Source organism: Oryzias latipes, chromosome 1 (genome assembly GCF_002234675.1).
Source record: "Oryzias latipes chromosome 1, ASM223467v1".
NCBI classification, from domain to species: Eukaryota; Metazoa; Chordata; class Actinopteri; order Beloniformes; family Adrianichthyidae; genus Oryzias; species Oryzias latipes.
In genome coordinates, this window is record NC_019859.2 from 32,709,928 (window position 1) to 32,730,385 (window position 20,458).

Below are 20,458 nucleotides of genomic sequence, written 5' to 3' on the forward strand. Positions count from 1 at the left end.
CACGATGAACTCGTCCCTGCAATCCCAACAGCCTGACTCTTCACTGTGTTTACAGAAGGACATTGTATATAAACTGTGTGAATGTCTTGAACAAAACTAAGTTGCAGAACCACCTTCCCAGTGCGTGGACTGGCAAACTGAGTGGAGGTGGGGACAGACCACATGGGAGAGTTCTTTAAAAGGCTCCCATACGTAAGAGAACTGGAGACCTCCAATAGAGGATCTTACATGGTGCTGTTGCTTCGAAATTCTTTTATCTCTGTTCTTAACCCCACTGTTTCTGACTGCTGCCCATTTTGTGATCTGAGGGAAACGATTGTTCATGTTTTTGGTGAGTGTAAGAGGCTTTCAGGTCTGTTCACTCTTTTAACATCTGTATTTGCTCTTTTTAATGTGATGTTTTCCGTTCATTGTTTTATGTATGGGTCCGGGTACAATCAGAAAGACAAAGAAAAATGGCAACTGCCTAATTATATTGTTGGTGAAGCGAAACTTGCGATTCACATAAGCAGGAAACGCAAAATAGCAGGTGAACCTCTGGCTGATGCAGTTCGTATCTGGTGCTGCAATGTCCGTTCCAGGCTGAAGCTGGAATTCTCCTTTATCAGACTTTCGAACTGTTTGTCCTGTTTTACAAAGATCTGGTGCTTTGACAGTGTTCTATGTCGTGTGTCAAATGGTGAACTATGTTTTGCTCCTTTTTTATGTGAGTGATTGGTGTTTTCTTGTCTGTAATCCTTGAATAAAGTGACGTTTTAAAACTCAAAAAAACTCTTCTTCTTCTTGTTATTTTATTGGTGGGAGGCACCAACATAAAGGTGCATTACTGCCACCTACTGTGTTTGAGTGTGGGTCAGAGTGGGGACTACCTAACATAAAAAATAAAAAAAAGCCACCCCAAAATTCTCCTCAATAACCTGGTCCTGCTAAAAAAAAAAAACTATAATCACACCACTTAAATTTTCCTCTCCTAAAAGCTTCTTCAAACTAAGCTGTTCATATTGTTCAACCGTACTCTACTTTCCAGCTGTCGTCTTTCTTCCCCATACAGTTTACAATGATATAGGACGTGCTCCACTGACTCTTCCCCTTTCCCGCACTCACACAAACCAGTTGGGTGTTTCCCCATCAGATGCAATGTATTATTTAAACCAGTGTGTCCTATTCTCAACCGTGATATTATGCCGTGATCTCTGGTGTTGACTCTGACATTCATACCTCTCCCTACTTTGTCTTAAATACTAAATAAATGTTGACCTTTCCTCTCCCTTTCCCATAGCCTCTGCAATTGTTCCATAATATGCCTCCTAATAATTGCCCTAATTTCCGTTTTTACCTAATGGAATTTTCATCTCTATACACCGTTTTTAATGGCGTTTTTGTCATTCAGCCATTTTATTTCCCTCCACCCCCCTATGTGCTGGTACCCACATAATCTGATGCTTATTTTAAATTTTCCCAAACTCTCATAAATTTCATACAATATATCTGATCTGCTATCAGAAGTAAAAAGACTTCAGAGACGTCAAAGTTGACAATGAGTCTGAACAAATTATACCATCTCCAATTCTTTTCTGTTCTAACCAGTGTAAACTATATAATATTGCCAACATTTCAACTGCAACAACTGAAAAATCCTTTGACCTTTTAATTCCGACAAATTTTCCCAATGTAGGGATTGAAGAAATGTTAATGCTTGGAGTTTACAGTGTTTACTTCATATTTTTGTAAATGTCTGTTAGGAGTGATTAGGAGTGATTAGATTATTGTCCCTGTGTGAACTTTGAAGTTACAAAACAAGTGAGTCCTTGTAGGGAGGCTGTGCAGGGTCAACACCCCAGGCGGGGTGGTTAAACTGTTGTCTGCAGAAAACAGGACAGGCGGGCCCAACAGGACCGGAACATACTGGACAGGAACCAGGACTAAGAATGCTGTTAACAACTCCAAACAGGGACAGCCTGTAGCAACTGACGGATGAGTTAGCAACCTTACCCGAAATGAGGAACCCAGCCCACATGCCTTCAAATACCTCTCCTTGAGAGTGTTCGTTGTCTTGTCTTCTTGTGCTCCCCCGCATGTTAGACACACGTAATCGTTTGCTGTGCAGATTCCGGAGTCAAGACCCAGATATCTGTAAACCACCTTTTAGAAAACTCTGTATTAGGGACAATAAATCTTGCTAATCTTTAATTCAATTCAATTCAATTTTATCTGTATAGCCCAAAATCACAACAACAGTCGTCTCGATGGGCTTCGAAGTAAAACATGAACTCAAAAGGATCATGAATACAAAGAGTTCAATAGGAAAATACAAAAATGAACTAACAAACTGACTAAGCTATACTGGCATCCCTGCCCTTAGACCCCCCTTCGCGGTAAGGAAAAACTCCCAAAAAACCGGATTCCGGAAAAAACGAAGAAACCTCAGGGGTGCCGACATGAAGGAGGGATCCTCCCCCAGGACGGACAGGCGATGTACCAGAACTCTTAGAGAAGAATTAACTTATCTAAATCTACAACTACATATATAAAGTCCAGCAGACGAGCTTCAACCAGCCGTGGTTGTGGGGACAGTCAAAGGTGCGAGTCGAGCTGGAGACAGGAACCACAGCCAGGAGCAGGAGCAGAGACAAGGTACTCGGTCAGGTACAGAGCAGAGACGAGCCAGAGATGAGCCAGAGATGAGCCGGAGACAGGAACCACAGCCAGGTGTAGGAGCGGGAGCAAAGGCGAGGTAAACGGTCAGGAACTGGAGCACGGATGAGCCAACTGGAGTCTGGAAGCACTCCCACTCCCCAGGAGGGGAGAGGAAAAGAGGGACAATACATGAATCGCACTGCACCAAACAGAGGCATGGAGAAATAAATGATAAATTATGATCAGGAATGGAGGAGAGGAGGGTAGAAGTAGAAAAAAAAGAAGACAGAAAAAAAAGAAGACAGAACCCCAGTGCACCATAGTTACCCCAGCTTCAACTTCTAGCAGCCTTTTAAAAGAAATAGTTAAGTTTAATTTAGACAACTTAACATTAAGTTAAATAATCTCTGAATACTAACTAGTCTGACAATAAGCCTGTCCAAAGAGGAATGTTTTCAGTCTAACTTTAAATGTAGAAACTGAGTCGGCCTCTCTTACATGAGCTGGGAGTTTATTCCATAAGACAGGGGCTTGGTGGCTAAACGCTCTACCTCCAACCGTACTTTTACTAATTCTAGGAACCACAAGCAGTCCTGCATTTTGCGAGCGAAGTGTTCTCATTGGATGGTAAGGGACTATGAGGTCCTTAATATAGGACGGGGCCATTCCATGTAAGGCCTTATAGGTTAACAGGAGGATCTTGAACTTAATTCTAGAATCAACTGGGAGCCAATGGAGCGAAACTAACACAGGAGTGATGTGATCTCTTCTGCTAGTTCCAGCTAACAATCTAGCTGCTGCGTTCTGAACAAGCTGGAGACTTCTTAAGGAACTCTTAGGACACGCTGCTAACAAGTAGTTACAGTAATCCAGCCTCGACGTAACAAATGCATGGATGAGTTTTTCAGCATCACTCTTAGAAAGTATATTTCTGATCTTAGCAATATTCCGCAGATGAAAAAAGGCAGTTCTACACGCCTGAGATATGTGAGCCTTAAATGATAAATCCTGGTCAAATAAAACCCCAAGGTTTCTAACTGTGGAATTGGGGGCTATACTTATGCCGTCCAGGGAGACTATCTGAGCAGACAGAGCATCTCTGAGGTTTTTAGGTCCAAGTATAATGACCTCAGTTTTTTCTGGGTTCAAGAGGAGGTAATTAATTGTCATCCAGGTCTTGATGTCACTGATGCAGGCGTTCAGTTTCTCTATCTGGTCATTCTGGTCAGGCTTCATGGATAAATACAACTGCGTATCGTCGGCATAACAATGAAAATTAATGCTGTGTTTCCTGATTATGTTTCCTAGGGGTAGCATATAAAGCGTAAACAGGATCGGTCCCAAGACTGAGCCCTGTGGGACTCCATAGTTGACTCGAGTGCACTGAGAGGAATGGCCATTTACATTAACGAACTGATACCTATCGGACAGATAGGATTTAAACCACTGGAGAGCAGATCCTCTGATCCCTATGTCCTGCTCTAGTCTATGGAGTAAAATACTGTGGTCGATGGTGTCAAAGGCTGCACTGAGGTCCAACAGGACAAGAATAGAAAGTAGACCCTTTTCTGAGGCCAATAACAAGTCATTAGAGACTCTAACTAGTGCAGTTTCCGTACTGTGGTGGGGTCTAAACCCCGACTGAAAGTCTTCAAAGAGGCAGTTGTCCTGTAGGTGGCAGTAAAGCTGCTTAACTACAACTCTTTCTAGGATTTTAGAAATAAAGGGCAGGTTTGATATCAGTCTATAGTTGGCCAAGATGCTAGGATCCAAACTGGGCTTTTTCAGAAGAGGTTTAACAACTGCATATTTAAAAGACTGTGGCACGTAACCCGTTTCCAGAGAGGCATTTATCATTGTTAATATGGGATCATTAATTAGGGGAAAAGTTTCTTTAAAAAGTCTAGTGGGAATTGGGTCTAACAGACACGTTGAAGATTTGGAGGACGTAATAATTGATGTTATTTCCGCTTGATCCACAGCAGTGAAGCAGTCCAATGTTACAGAAGTTTCTATGGATGCCTCCATTTCTACCACTTCAGCCTGTTCTGAGCTGATAGTAGGAATAACTTGATTTAACTTATGTCTAATATTTGAGATTTTACTATCGAAAAATGTAAGAAAATCATCAGAGCTGAGAGAAACAGGAACATGTGGTTCTACTGAGCTCTGACTGCGAGTTAATTTAGCAATAGTGCTAAAAAGAAATCTTGGATTATTTCCATTCTCTGATATTAAGGTTGAATAGTACTGGCTTCTAGCTCTACGCAGAGCTTTTTTATAATTTAATAGGCTATGTTTCCAGATATCCAGAGACTGCTCTGAACCGGAGCGGCGCCATTCTCTTTCCGACTTACGGGTTTCTTGTTTAAGAGAACGAGTTTCAGCGTTAAACCAGGGTGCTACTCGGTTTTGTCTGACGAACTTAGGTTTCAAGGGGGCAACAACATCGAGTGTACTCCTGAGGGCTTGTAAGGCTTCATTAACAAAGTGGTCATTTATATTAGGACTGATACTATGGGAGCTGGTCTCAGAGTATTTTCTCAGAATATCACTAAGTACTGGCTGAACTGTGTGTTTAAACTCAGACACAGAACGGTCAGTTAAGGTTCTTCTAAGCTGTTTCTTATTCACTGGGGCAGAAGGATGTTCCAGTGTAAACTGGAAGGTAATCAGAAAGTGATCAGAAATGATGGGGCTAAGAGGAAGGACACTCAGCTGGCTGATCTCTATCCCATGGGTTAGAACAAGATCCAGGGTGTGCTTATGACAGTGAGTGGGTTCATTCACACTTTGGGTGAAACCAACATCATCTAATAAAGCTGCAAAAGCCTTTCCTAGGCAGTCACTGGGGTCATCAACATGAATATTAAAATCCCCTAATATTATAGTTTGATCAGAATGTAAGACAATAGTCGATAGGAAGTCGGAAAACTCAGTTAAAAATTCTGAATATGGGCCGGGGGGGCGATAAATAATTATGAGTAAAACAGGTTTTCGAGTTTTCCTGTTAGGGTGACTTAAAGACAATATGATGCTTTCAAATGAATTATAAGCATTTTTAACTTTAGGGCTGAGAAGTAAGCTAGACTGTGATATTACTGCCAAACCACCTCCTTTCCCTGAAATCCTGGATTTCTGATAGTTAGCATAAGTGGGGGGGGTTGCTTCATTCAATCTAACATAGTCATCCTGTTGGAGCCAGGTTTCTGTTAAGGCTAAAAGACTAAGGTTGTTATCAGTGATTAACTCATTGACTAAGAGGGACTTGGAGGAAATGGATCGAATGTTTAATAAACCGCATTTAATTACATCATAATTCTGCTTGTGAGAACTGCCGTCTGTCACTTTAAGGATTCTAAGACGCGCTCCTTTCATTTGTCTTTCAGCAAATAAGCTAACGCTTGAACCTGCTTGACTTTCCCTGCATGGGTTTTGCACCAGCACTAACCCTAAGGGAGGCTTAGAGGAGCATTTTACACTGCTGCTCTGCGCCCGGGTCTCGTCTCTGGATTGTCAGGTTAACAGACTAAGGCTAGCAGAAATGTTTCTAGAAAGAAGAGCGGCACCGTCCCGGGTGGGATGGACGCCGTCTCTCCGCATGAGACCGGGCTTCCCCCAAAACGCGCTCCAGTTATCCACAAAACCAACGCCGTTTTCTGGGCACCATCTAGAAAGCCAGCGGTTAAATGATGAAAAGCGGCTGTACATTTCATCATTGACTAAGTTCGGCAGGGGACCGGAGAAAATTACAGTGTCGGACATCGTCTTAGCTAGTTTACACACCGAAGTTACGTTTAACTTAACCACCTCTGATTGTCTCCGTCGGGCATCATTACCGCCTGCGTGAATCACGACTCGACGGAACCTGGACTTACTCCGAGCTAACATCTTACTCTGAGCTAACATCCTAAGGTTCCCCTCTTGAATGCTGGTCATCTCTTCCTCGATGCATGAACACGTCCAAGGGACTGAGAAACGGACAGAATCCCTTCAGTTTACAGAAAGAAAAACCAGTTCTCATTGTGTCTGCGTCCTCAGATCCATCTGTATATATCGGAATATATGAAGCATGGACTGTGTCCAACCTGTCTGCTGTTATTTCATCCCAGTTTCCCTTCCCTTTACTACCCTCCATCTTCCTGTGGAAATACAAATCCACTTGTACGGTTGGAAAAACCCAGAAAGGAATGGCCGGGTACAAAAACGTCTATACTAGGGTTTTACCATGAATGTTTGTTTCTCTCGCTAATCTGGCTAATTTCCAAGCAACACCTTTGTTTGTCCCACTACCACTTTCCCCAACGAGCAATAGCTTTCCTAATCATGTGTTCTACATCTACACAACCCTCCATTTTCGACCAATAATTAAGCAGCAGTTGTTTAATTTTAGGATTCAATGGTAGATCCCCCTATTTCAACTTGTAATGACACAGCAGGAGTTGACCTCATAGCCCCAGTACATATTCTCAACGGCTGATTTTGGATGACCTCTATCTTATGCAACAGCGTTTTGCAAGCTAATTCCATAATATGTGACTGACCTAATCATTGTAACATATGTTTGTTTCAAAGCCTGTGCACTAGCTCCCCACCCAGTGCCTTTTAAGCACCATTATATTTATGACTTTCTTACGTCTCCCTACTATACTATCAATATTCTCTCGATTTCAACTTTGTCTCAAGTATAACTCCCAGTTTCCTTAAACTTTGCACTTGCTCCATTACTTCTCCATATAATTTTAAGTTCAAAACAATTTCACGTTTTCTAGTAAAAACCATGCATTTTGTTTTAGCCACTGAAAAGTTGAATCCCCAATCATATGACCAGTTTTCCACCTCCGTAATAGTGTCTTGTATCTTTCTACCCACATAACGTATATTCCGTCCCTTCTTCCATAAGGCTCCATCATCTGCAACTTCCGGGTGACTTGTCACCTGTGTGAAAGCTTAGAGAAAGTCCAAGAGTCCATTCAATTGGCTGAAAGCGAGCACACCTGTTTTGCTGATGAGTTTGATTGACACATTCATTAGCCAATAGTAAATTAGTTGACCTGCCCATTTCCCAACCCTGGTCCTCAAGGATCAATGTTGTGCTTTTTTTAATCCAACCCTGATCAAACACAACTTCCTTAGATGACTGTCATTGTCAGGCTTCTGCTAATGAACTCACTTTTAATTTGACCTGCCAAACCAATAAGATTGCGTATTGACAAATGTTAATCTGCTTACAATTTCCCTCTGATTTAAATGGAAATACTAACAAAATGCTTTTACTAAATGATAAAAAATGAGATCCAACAAAAACAGTAGTTTATTTTGAAGCAACTCTGAAACTCTTGGGTTTATTTCTAAACTAATTATTCAAATGTCTTCACAACAAAGGATTTTGCCATAGGACTTAACGCAAAGCCTGGATAGCGCAGTACAAAGGAGACACCTGGACATGGGTGGATGGAAGCATCCTATCCCCTAGGTATGTGCAGTTTGTTTGTTTAAAAATTATTATTAATTATGAGAAATGAGTGTTTAAAATATTCACATTTTGTTTGTGATTGTGTTTTCAGTGTCAGCTATTGGGCTCCAGGAGAACCTAACAATGTTGGGAACCGGGAAGATCGAGCAGAAATAGGGAAGTTCGGACACATTGTCAACAGCTGGAATGATGAACCTGGTTCCACTAGAAACTACTGGATCTGTGAAGCGGCATATGTTTAGTGGAAACACTGGAAACTTTCTGATCATTCAGTAGCTATAGCTTGATATTTGCTGAGGTTAAAACCTTGATGCAGATCATCTGCTGTCCTTTCTGCTTCACTTTTCAGACATAATGAAAACATATTAATCTGTGGGTATAATGGGGTTGATTAAGGAATTTAATCTTTTACTGCTACTGCATACTTTTCTGTGGCTCAATAAAGCATCGCAAAATAAATTCAGTGTGTTTCATTACTTGCAGTAGTTTACTTTTCACTGACTGAGGCAGTAGATTGGTCTGTTGGACTTAGACTACAGACGTTCTTGTCTATCACAGGACTTTTCTGAGGCTGATAAGAACTTCATTATCCAAAAAACAACCTGACTTTTTTTGGCAAGTTGCTCATTACTCACCACCATGGAGAAACATGTGTGTAGGGTTGGATCAGCTCTCTGCTCGGTGCACAGCCGGGTCGTGTAATAGGGAGCACGGGCGAGTGATCCGCGGGAGCTTCCACCTGTGCTGAAGGAAGACAAAAAGAATTAGCTCTGTTCTGAGAGTGTTCATCTCCTGAAAAAGTTGACATGAGAATGCTGTCAGAGAGGTCAATGTCTGCATTTTTACGGGACTGCGCTTGCGTCACAGCACAGGCTGGGTACAACTTGCGCTCTGTTTGGTTTGGCACACTTTGACCATGAAAATCTGCAAGGGGTTTTCGTAGGACTTCGAGATGTGGCACGACTTTACCGCCGGCTACATCGTTTCCGAGCAAAATAGCGACCCCTTTCATGGGTAATGCAGGACAAACTGCCATGGGGAAAACGCCAGATATTAATTCAGACCTTAAATGGACTCTGTGTACGGGCCGGGGAGTGTACTTCATGCGAATTCCATATACTATGACGTCATATTCACAAGAAGAACACACTGCAAAGTCTAATGTCTCTCCTGAAATCACTGTTTGTGATCCACCTGTATCCCTCTAAATACGCACAGGACGCTCATCTGAGCGCTCACCACTCAGTGAGAAAAACCCTTCAAATACGAAAGGTTCAAAACAGGAGTCGGGAGTTTCCGCGCATTTAACTGACAGCGGATTAATTGCACAGACACCTTTTGGTCTAGAAGGACTTGGTGGGCCACGTTCAGTTTTACTTTTCAGAAGAACACAGTCCAACGATCACGTGTCCAATTTTGTGGCAGTAATAACACTCACGCCTTTCTCTGTTCAAATGTGGTTTATTTCGAGCTGGCTGTGTTACAGCTGTAGCTCTGGGGTGGTTTGTTGATGTTGGGAAGGTTTTTTTATGCGCCAGCTCATACTCATAAGCCAGCACGGCCGCTGATGTGATAGAAGTTACCTTTTGCTCATTTAAATAAACCACAACACAATCAGGTAGACTTCTTTTAAATTCCTGTAACAAAATAAGTTCACGGGGAGAAGCGAAATCATCCACTTTGGATGCCGTGCACCAGCGGTCGAAAAGAACACACGTTTCCCGAGCAAACTCCACATGAGTTTGAGACAAAGATTTTTTCTGCTGTCGAAACTTCTGGCAGTAGCTCATAGGCAGTGGTGGTACTACCCTGAGTTGGTCAAAACCCCAAATTTGTTTTGTACAACTTCCAATGTAGAAAACATCTCCGTGATGGCTGACGAGGCTTTATCAACAACAACATTGAAGAATTCAACCTCCAACTTCTTAAGTGCGTCACTGAAAGGCTCATCATGTGATTCATATGAGAATTGGCACTTTGTGGATCTTATCCTTTTTTGTTTCAAAACAGCCTCCACATTCATTTCCTTGCACATTTCTTTGGCTACCATCTGTGCATTCACAAAGCCATTTGCCCTGTAGCTCTGGAGACTTAGCTTAGTCTTGTTCAAAAGACTCACAGCTAGGTCCACATGCATATTTGGAGACTGCATGAGTTTGCTGACATGCTGTATTGCAGATAAAATGTCATGCCATACAACCGTGCAGATGTTGAAGCGGTGCGACCCGACCTTTCCAGACAAACACTGGGTCTTAGCCTTTATAACTGGGTCTTTGGTCTTGTCTCTCACCTCTATTAAAGCCTCTCTCACTGAAGCTCCCTGGTACCTCATGGGTACCAGGGAGGTAAAAGACTCGCAGACCGGAGCGGCTGCAGTTTTGAAGAGGTTCTAAGAACAGTGATGACCCAGATCGGCCAGCACCTGGATGCAGCAGGTACAACTCTATAAAAGCTACTCCAGAACCACACTCAATACTGAGAACGAAGAGGAAGAGGATGAGGAGGAAGAGGAAGAAGATGATGGTGCATCACACTGCAAAAATGAAGTTTCTAACCTAGAATTTTAATCTTAAATTTAGTCCAATAATCATTTAAAACTTGTTTTAAGAATAATTTACTATGCAAGAGAAGAATTCATTAGATTATTAATCTTGTTACAAGATTATTAGTCTTTTATTTCTTACTTAGTTTTATAAAGGCTAAAATTAGTCATTTTACATGTACAACAAGATAAATTACTCGCAGAGGCTTGAATTTTTATTTTGTGACCACTTTTAGCTGTAAAGACTTGTTTCAAGACCTAGTAACATGTGGACTTGAACACTGCAACAGCAACAAAGCTGTTAAGAAAAGTAATATTGCTATACCTGTTCTGTAACCCTTGTGCTATCCTAGGCACTTTAACATTAGGAGTTGGGTCATCTAGACCCACTAGACAGTGCTCTGAACCTTTTTTCTTCAATGATTTTTGATCTTCACTGGTGTCCATGGATAACATGAAATCTTTCCACCTTTGTCATGGTAGGGAGAACATGTCAATGGAAGGGGGGGGGGGGTCATCTAAGATAGATAGAAAAAGGGATAACCCTTGTGCAAATCAGTAACAGAACACAACTGTCACAAAACCTTCCAATCTTTCCTGTAATGTGTTCCAAATTAATTATTTCTGAGACAAGGCCCAACTCCTTCTCATGTAAAAATATATGGGATGCTCTGTGCTGATATCATTTTGACAGCATTCAAAAAGCTGATTATGGTTGACAAGTGATTAACAGACATTTCTGAAGTTTAGTTTAGATGACCATTGTTTAAAAAATGTGCTTTGACTCAAACATAATACACATATGTCTAAACAACCAAGATAAATAATTTTAACAGGGAGATGCAAAGGCAGTGTTGCTTAGGAATTACAGTTTTCTAAGGAAACAATGGCTTAAATCGTTTCAGATGCTGTTCAATCAGATTTGTAAGTCTTAATACGCTCTGCATTGGTAAAACGGGTGCAAAAACAATCTGGACTATCTCAAAGTCTGAAATAACATGAACATACGGTACTCCTTTTCCTCCTGCGGTCAATACCAGCTAAGAAGGGAATGGGGGGACGGGAGGGTTTCATAAATAACACAAAATTTATTTTCCCTAGTATTACCATACAACAATAATAGAGGTGAGTTTTAAAGTAGTGTGTATAATATCTTCTAATTACATCATACAACTTTGTGGACAAAGGTACATGTTTTGCGGTAACCCTCTCACCCCCACCCCCCTCAAGTCATTTGGTTGCGCCTGTCCTGACGGTTGGAAAGAGAGGGAAAAGCAGCAGCCACTTTGAACCAGACCCTTCTGATAGCCTGTTCGGTAAGTTTTTCTGAGACTATTTTTATTTTATTAAATATTATTACTTCACTCAATGTGAACAAATATTGTTCCCCGAAGCCTAATGACAGCTAGGTATCCAAGCTAGTCGACAAGTGTGACGAGGCAGCCAGTAGCAGAGCGGCATTCCGTCTCTTCTAGGCATGTTCGTATGACCTAGCTTAGCCACCAGAATTTCTTCCATTTAGAGGAACGCGAGGCTGCAGTGTTTTCTCCGTTTTATGAATGAGCGTCACTAGATCAGTGCGTACTATACATGCAGGCTAATATTTTTTGTTGTAGTTATCTTCACCTCCCGGAAATTTAATCAGTAATCAAAAGCGAGCAGGTGCTGTTCCCCCCGTTTGCAAGGCTCCGTCCAAGAAGTGAATGCTGGGACATGAGGTCATGTGACAGGTTTTGAGTAAACTGATAGGCTGCAACCAATGTCTACAAACATAAAGGAGCAAACGTAGCTTAATGAAATACTATTGGATTGTGGTATAAAATAATAAATAAATAAAACAGCAGTTTTATTATTGTTTTATTTATTTATAAAAATCAATAATGACTTTTGAAAGTACTTCAAAGTATTTTTACACATAGAGCCACATGATAGTTCAAACCCAGGAAACGAGTCTGGAATCTCTCTTATTTATTAACTTGAAAAGTTAAAATGTAAAAGGAAAATAGTGTAAATAGGATATCTGTTTCCAAAGGTTTTTTTGGTCAGCTAAAAATGGATCATTTTATAAACATATATGCCATGAAGAAGATTTCAGTGTTTACTCTGCCTCACAGCATCTGTTTAGCTTAATTGAACTGTACAATCTTTTTGGTTATATTCGTAATTACTTATTATTTGTTGATAATGAAGTAAAAATGGATTTGATATCAACCTTAATTCATGTAGTTCTCTGACTAGCTTTGCAATGATACCTCCCTTACTTGGATTAGACAAGTTATGAGAAGGTTATGACACTAAGAACTCGTATCTTTGATTCAGATCGCAAATATGTTGTTGTTTTGCTGTTTCCTTCAGGAATAAAATTATGCCCTCTATGTGATCACTTAAAATGCTTTACCTTTTCTTATTTTTTTGACCTACCTTAATTATCCTTATACCATTGGATATTGATATTGTTGATATTGAGACATTACAGCTATTGTTGTTTACATTTACATTGTAAACAAGCTTTTATATACAGCAGTGTAAGATGCTTTCTCATTTATGTTGCTCTAATAAATAATGGAAGTATAACAGTTCATGTCGGCTAAAACCCATTGTATAATTCAGAATATGTCTGATATCTTCACTGATTTTTATTTTTCATTTTGGCAGAAACGGATAGCCTCGATAGATGTATAGAGAACCAAAACCAAACCAAGATGCTGTCTGCCAGATCCTTGACCTCGGATTTCAGTCAAGAAAAGCCTTCATTGAAAGTGATGTCCTAAAAGAAGATGATAGACCTACAAAGATTCTGGAGGCATATCCATGTTTCAAGGAGCTTCATCATGTAAGCAATTTACTTGTGTTTTTGATTGGTTGTTCCCCCCACCGCCCATCTTTACTAAGGAGGCATTTTTGTATGTTACTTGTGTTTTATGTGATGGAGGAGCTGCGGTGGATCCAGGATATGGGAAACGGCAAATTCAGATGTCAAGTACAGGACAGATGGGAAGACTTCTGCTCACTAGTGCAGTTTTACAGAGTTTGGAAAAAAGTGTTGAAGCCTCCCATGAACTTAAGTGGAGGTAACTCATTTTACTGTCTTTTTTTGCATAATGTTTTCAGAGGTGTTGGTCAGAATTGCGTTGTTATTATGCAAACTGATATTCAATTTAATGTAAACTCAACATTAAGCTGAAAATGAAGTTAATAACTGAGTTATTCTATTATATTGTTCTATTTTAGTTGAACACAACGTTGCACTCTTCAGAGCACTCCCAACGCTTTTCCCATCTCCAACTTCACCCCTTAAGAAACTGGCACATGCTAGTGAAGCATTGCTGCATGTTCTAGAGGTGAGTTTTTGTTCCCATTTGAAACTTTGATTTTGTGCTTGATTTTTGTTTGTCTCTGATGGTCTGTAATAACTGTGGGTAGAGACTGGAAGGAATAATGTGAGGATCCCAGCATTTATTTCTGTTTTTTTTTCTGCCACTAGATATGCAAAATGGTGTTAATGACACCTAAAAAGTCAAAGTCAACTTTATTGTCAATTCTTCACATGTGCATCACATACAATGAATCGAAAATCCGTTTCTTACTCTTTCGTGTCTGTTCAGTAGAAGAAAAATAAAAACAAAGTATACGTTTAGAATAAAATAAATAAGTAAAAAGAAAGAAAAAGATACAATTTACAATATACAACATAGGCAATTTGCCATAAAAGTGCGAGTGCACTTAAGGCAGTGTCTCAAGGCAGCGGGGGGGGGGGGGGGGGGTTCGTTTGAGCACTGTTCATGGGGGGATATGGGTGGTGGGTAGGTGGAGAGGGGAGAGGGTGTTTAGCATCCTGATGGCCTGGTGTGTGAAACTGTTTCTGAGTCTAGTGGTCCGGGAGCAGAGGCTCCTGTACCTCCTCCCTGAGGGCAGAAGGCTGAACAGGTTGTGTGCAGGGTGGTGTGCATCCTTGATTATTGTTAGTGTTTTTCGGGTGAGGCGGGTGATGTATAAGTCCTGCAGGGAGAGGAGTGGTGTTCCAATGATTCTCCTGGCTGTGTTGACTATGCGCTGCAGGGCTTTCCTGTTGCTGTGTGTACAGCTGCCCCCCCACACAGTGATGCAGCTGGAGAGGATGCTCTCGATGGTTCCTCTGTAGAATGTGGTCATGATGGCTGGTGAAGCACCTGATCTTTTTAGTTTCCGCAGGAAGTAGAGACGTTGTTGTCCTTTCTTTGCCAATGATGTGGTGTGGGCGGTCCAGGAGAGGTCCTCACTGATGTGAACCCCCAGGAATTTTGTGCTGCTCACTCTCTCCACAGCAGTACCATCAATGATCAGTGGCAGGTGTTGAGTGTGGCCCCTCTGAAAGTTGACAACAATCTCCTTTGTCTTGCCGACATTTAGCAGGAGGTTATTGTCTCTGCACCATTTTGTCAGCAGATCCACCTCTTCCCTGTAGTTGGTCTCATCGCCCTTGGTGATGAGACCCACCAGGGTTGTGTCGTCTGCAAATTTCACAAGGTGGTTTGTGCTGTGGGTTGTTGTGCAGTCATGTGTCAGCAGGGTGAAGAGCAGCGGACTAAGCACACAGCCTTGGGGTGCCCCGGTGTTGAGAATGATTGTATTTGAGGTGTTGTTGCCGGCTCGTACTGTTTGTGGTCTTTGGCTGAGGAAGTCCAGTAGCCAGTTGCAGATGGGGGTGTTAACACCCAGCTTGTCCAGTTTGCAAATGAGTTGCTGTGGTATTATTGTGTTAAATGCGGAGCTGAAGTCTATGAACAGCATTCTCACATATGCGTCCTTTTTGTCTAAGTGGGTGAGAGCTGGATGGAGAGCAGAACAAATGGCGTCCTCTGTCGATCGTTTGGGTCGGTATGCAAACTGGAAGGGGTCCAGGGTGGGGGGAAGAGTGGACTTGATGTGTGACATGACTAGCCTTTCAAAGCACTTCATGATGATGGGCGTTAGTGCTATGGGGCGGTAGTCATTGAAGCAGGATGGTGATGGTTTCTTTGGCACAGGGATGATAGTTGTCAAAAAAGCCTAAATACAAGCATCTACAAAAATTATATTAATTTTCAAAATGGCAAATACGACCCTAGTGATGTTTCATTATTACTAACAAAACATTTTTAGTAAAAGTTACAACATAAACTGTTTTACCCTAATTATTTTTATCTTTAGCCAACAGATGATCCTGCCAAATACCTGGAGAAGAGATCTTTCTCCAGCCCGGTGTTGCTCTTTGATGGGTCCTGCTGTCTCGTGGCAAGTGGAGAAACTCCCATCACCACCTTTGCCAAAGAAGATCTTGGCCATAGGTTGTTTTATCTGTTGGCTTACCACTACACCTTCCATCTTACCCATCCCAAGTTTGTGGCAACCCTACTTTGTCAGTCAGACAGAAATATTGAAGGACAATATTCACGAGCGGGACACCACAAGTTCATAAAAAAAGTTTTGGCAGAGTGAAACGTTTTTACTGAGTGGTAGAGCTCTCACGGTGAGAAATGAATGCCTTGTTTGGTGATATTAACCAGAGACACTCTTTTTCTTATTTCTCTTAACCTCAGATTATTTACTAGTATGGCCTGCATCAGCGTTCATTAAGATTTAGCTGTAAACCTATGTTAAATTTTATGTTGAAATGCTTCAAGCAGTTCTTTGTATTTGTAGAAGCAGAAGTATTCTATGTTAACAGTGTATTCAAAGCAATTTTGAAAAAAGCAATATAAATAAATATTGTTAAGTATACTAATCCTGTATGCTTGTATTTTTCTTGTCTTGGTTTGAGCTACAAAAGCTAGTAATTACACAATACTAGCTTTAATTCAGCTAGCAATAAGTCTTAATTCTAGTATAATAACTCTTGAATTAAAAGCATATCTTCTTACGGTTATCTAGTTTTAGGGTCTTTTTACTCAAAGTGAGTAATAAACAACTGTCAAAGAAGAATTTATAAACTAGTTTTGAGACTTTTTTACCTAAAAAATAGTGCTTGAAATGAGTATTTTACTACTAATTTTGAGTTGTTTCTCTCTTTCTAAAAGCCAAGATATTTTTTCTTATTTTAAGATATCTTATCAAGTGAAATTATCTTACCCCACTGGCAGATAATTTCACTTGTTTTAAGACAATATAATCTAAAAATAAGTCTAAATTTCTTGTATTTAGACGGTCAATTTTTGCAGTGGCAGCCCGGTCAATGCCAGCATCCTCCCCACCTTAACCCAGTTTACCCACTTTAAACACTGGTCTGCAGGGGCCATGTCCTCGTCAAAGTAGAACATCACAACGCATCTCCTTGTCAACAAATCAATTAAACCCACCAGCAGTCCAGAAAGTTGTTGTTGAGCATGTCATCAAAAACGCAGAGCTCACAGCCACTTCGCTGCGTCTTCGCTCTTTCTCTGGAAGAAGTCCAGAGAAAGAGCGATTTGAGATCCTGGCGATCTCAAATCAATCTTCTCCTTGCAGATCGAAGTTTTTCAGCACTCAGTGTCACTCGGAGAATCATAGATAGCCTGATGTCACCTGCTGCTGACGTGGTAAAAGGTCTGAACCCAGACGCATTGCCCTCTGTTTTCCTGAGTGTGCTTGACTCAGCCTTTGGAACGGTTCAAGACGGGGAAGAGCTATTTGCCCAGTTCCTGAACACCCTTCAAAACTCTGGTGAAAGGTCCTCCTCATACCTTCAAAGACTGCAACACACCATCTGCTCTATTGTCAGACAGGGTGGAATTTCAGCACATGAAGTGGACAAACATCTCCTGATGCAGTTCTGTCGTGGCTGTTGGGACAATGCTTTAATAACCAAGCTACAGCTGGAGCAACGCAACGACAACCCTCCACCATTCCCTGAGTTGCTGCTCCAACTTCAAACAGAAGAAGACAGACAGACTGCCAAAGAGTCTCTCATGAAGCAACATATTGGCACATCCAGACAGAGAGTCAACATACAGTCGCAGAGCACTTGTTCCTGTGACCACAGCACTCATGCAAATGAAGAGCTGAAGGAGATGAAGCTACAACTAAAGAAACTTCAGCAACAGATGTCACAGCTCCTATCCAGAAAACCCACATCTGACTCCCAACTCACAACGCGTCAACACAAACCCAGCAATCCTGTAACACTGCCCGCCAACAGGCCAAAGCTATGGTACTGTTTAAACTGTGGTGAAGATGGTCATGTCTCTTCCACCTGCAGCAACCGATCCAACCCAATGTTCATCCAGCAAAAGAAAATGTGCCTACGCCAAAAACAAGAAGCATGGGATGTCAAATACAAGCATTTAAACTAGATTCTGCTCCTGTGGTGGGACACTCAGGAGCTGCTCACAACAAAAGTCCCAAGAAGAGGATGCCACACCTGCCAAGAGGTCTTATTGGAGCCAAAAGTACTGGCCAGATTGCAATAAATGGACACCTGTTTAACCGTCTCCTTGATTCTGGATCACAAGTGTTTAACTGTCCCTCACTCCTTTTACAACACTTACCTTTCAGACCTTGAAATTTATCCCATCACAGACCTGTTGGAGATTGAAGGAGCAAATGGACAAGCTGTACCATACTTGGGGTACATCGAATTAAACTTGACTTTCCCACCTGACCTCTTTGGTTCTGCCATTAATGTGTATACACTGGCACTAGTTGTACCAGATCACAATCAGTCCCCACAACAGATCCTTGTTGGTACCAACACCCTTGACGTTGCTTACTCAAAGCATCTAAATAAAGAAGACAAATCTCAGTCAACTGCACCTGGTTATGTTGCTGTCTACTATATCCTCCAACACCGTTTCAACCACAGTAAAGGCGACCAGACTGCCTCTGTCACACTACTGTCAGGGCAGCCACACATCATCCAGGCAGGTCAAACCACAGTTCTGGATGGACATCTGGTCAAAGGGTTGCAAGGCGAAAAAACGGTTCTCCTTGAGCATCCCCAGTCTGGCTCTTTACCCAGTGGGCTCATAGTTAAAAGCTGTCTCGTTAACTTGCTACAACACCGGCCATGTTACCCGCCTGTTGTGGTAAGACATGAGTCCAGCCATGGCATCCAACTTCCTGCCGATGTCACAATAGCTGAAGCTTGGTACTGCTGTGAGAAAACGATATGATGGGGATCCATTCTTTCCAAGACCCAGCCCGACCACAGGGGTCACTACCACAGCCTCGCACAGCACAGAGCAGCCCAGGGCCCACTCCATGGCTATTAGACCACAGAGCGGGACCCCAGCCCGCCTAACGAGAACGGGCACTGCAGCAACAGCACCCCCTACAGGTCAAGCTGGTGGTGCCCCAGAAAAATGGATTCCCAAGAGGAAACACTGGAGTTAAAAACATCAGAAAAAAAAGTATCATAAAATAACAACAATAAAAATAGAAAAAAGATAAAAAGTAAAAAAAGATTTAACAATTTTAGTAATTAAAAAATAAAATACGTAAACTGATTAAAACATAACCTACGTATCATTGGTAAAATAACAATAAAAAGAAAAGCATATTAAAAACGGAGATATTAATAGTCCTTACAAATAAATAAATGAATAAATACGTAAATAAATTAATTAATTAATAAATAGATAAAAAATAAAAAGACATAGGAAATGATCAAAGTCATGTAAAAGCCAGACTAAAAAGGTGGGTCTTGAGCCTCTTCTTAAAAACCTCTACGGTCTCTGCGGCCCTGAGGCTCTCTGGCAGGCCGTTCCACAGGCGAGGGCCGTAATGGCAGAACGAAGCCTCACCGTGTGTTTTGGTCCTCACCTTAGGGACAACCAAGAGGTCATTGCCAGAGGACCTCAGGGTCCGCGAGGGCTCGTATTTTAAAATAATATCATTTAAATAAGAAGGCCCAAGACCATAAAAACATTTATAAACCAATAAAAGAACTTTAAAATCAATCCTGGAACGCACAGGGAGCCAATGCAGCGATTTTAAAATAGGTGCAATGTGTTCCCGCCCTCTGGTCCTCGTCAGAACCCGTGCCGCAGTTTTCTGCAATCATTTTAGATTTGAGATCGACTTTTTCGGTAAACCAGAGAGCAGGGCAATACAATAATCTAAACGACTAAAAATAAAGCATGCGTTAGCACCTCTGTGCTGGCAAGAGAGAGGAACGGGCGAACTCTGGCAATGTTCTTAAGATGGTAAAATCCTGTTCTCACAACGTTTCTGATGTGGGGAATAAAATTCAGCTCAGAGTCAAAAAGAACGCCCAGGTTTCTCACACATTGAGAAGATTTAAAATTCCTAAGTTTGGGTAAAATCATCTCTCTCTTGTCTTCAGGACCAATGATTAAAAACTTCAGTTTTGTCCTGGTTGAGCTGTAAGAAGTTTTCTGCCATCCACGACTTTTTATCTAAAATGCAGTTTAAAAGAGTGTTAAGTTCAAGGTCATCAGGAGACACGGCGATGTAAAGCTGTGTATCATCAGCATAACTGTGAAAGTCAACGCCGTGTCTCCTGATGACATCCCCAAGAGGAAACATATTTAAATTAAAAAGTATTGGACCGGGGGTTGTTTTTATTGTTTGTGATGAGATTTGAAAAATAAAGTGTCCTTGCCTGTTTAACAGCGTGGTTGTACGTTTTTAGTTGATCCTTTAAAAAGTCATAGTCGACTGTTAAATTAGTTTTTCTAAATTTTCTCTCCGCTCTCCTACAAATTCTCTTCAGATTTAAAATAGCACCGTTTCTCCAAGGCGTCTTTGGATTCTGTTTCAAGATTTTTGTTTTCATTGGAGCGGCTGTATGAATGGCAAACTTTAGTCTGTCGTTAAAATCATCAGTCAGAGAATCGCAGGACAAAGGT

At 41.4% G+C, this 20,458-nt stretch overlaps 1 protein-coding gene across 2 annotated transcripts; it reads left to right on the top strand.

Moving 5' to 3' along the window:
• The first annotated feature begins 11,256 nt into the window (after positions 1-11,256).
• On the top strand, positions 11,257-16,403 carry LOC111948309. 2 transcript variants are annotated; one of them, XM_023960706.1, is made up of 5 exons: positions 11,257-11,971; positions 13,311-13,488; positions 13,588-13,726; positions 13,887-13,996; positions 15,825-16,403. In XM_023960706.1, the coding sequence occupies exons 2-5, from the start codon at positions 13,330-13,332 to the stop codon at positions 16,110-16,112; spliced, it is 696 nt and encodes a 231-aa protein (XP_023816474.1). In that variant the 5' UTR covers positions 11,257-11,971; positions 13,311-13,329; the 3' UTR covers positions 16,113-16,403. The 2 variants fall into 2 exon arrangements, with proteins under 2 accessions (XP_023816474.1, XP_023816469.1); XM_023960701.1 differs by having other exon boundaries at positions 11,258-11,971; positions 13,579-13,726.
• Positions 16,404-20,458: the final 4,055 nt, after the last annotated feature.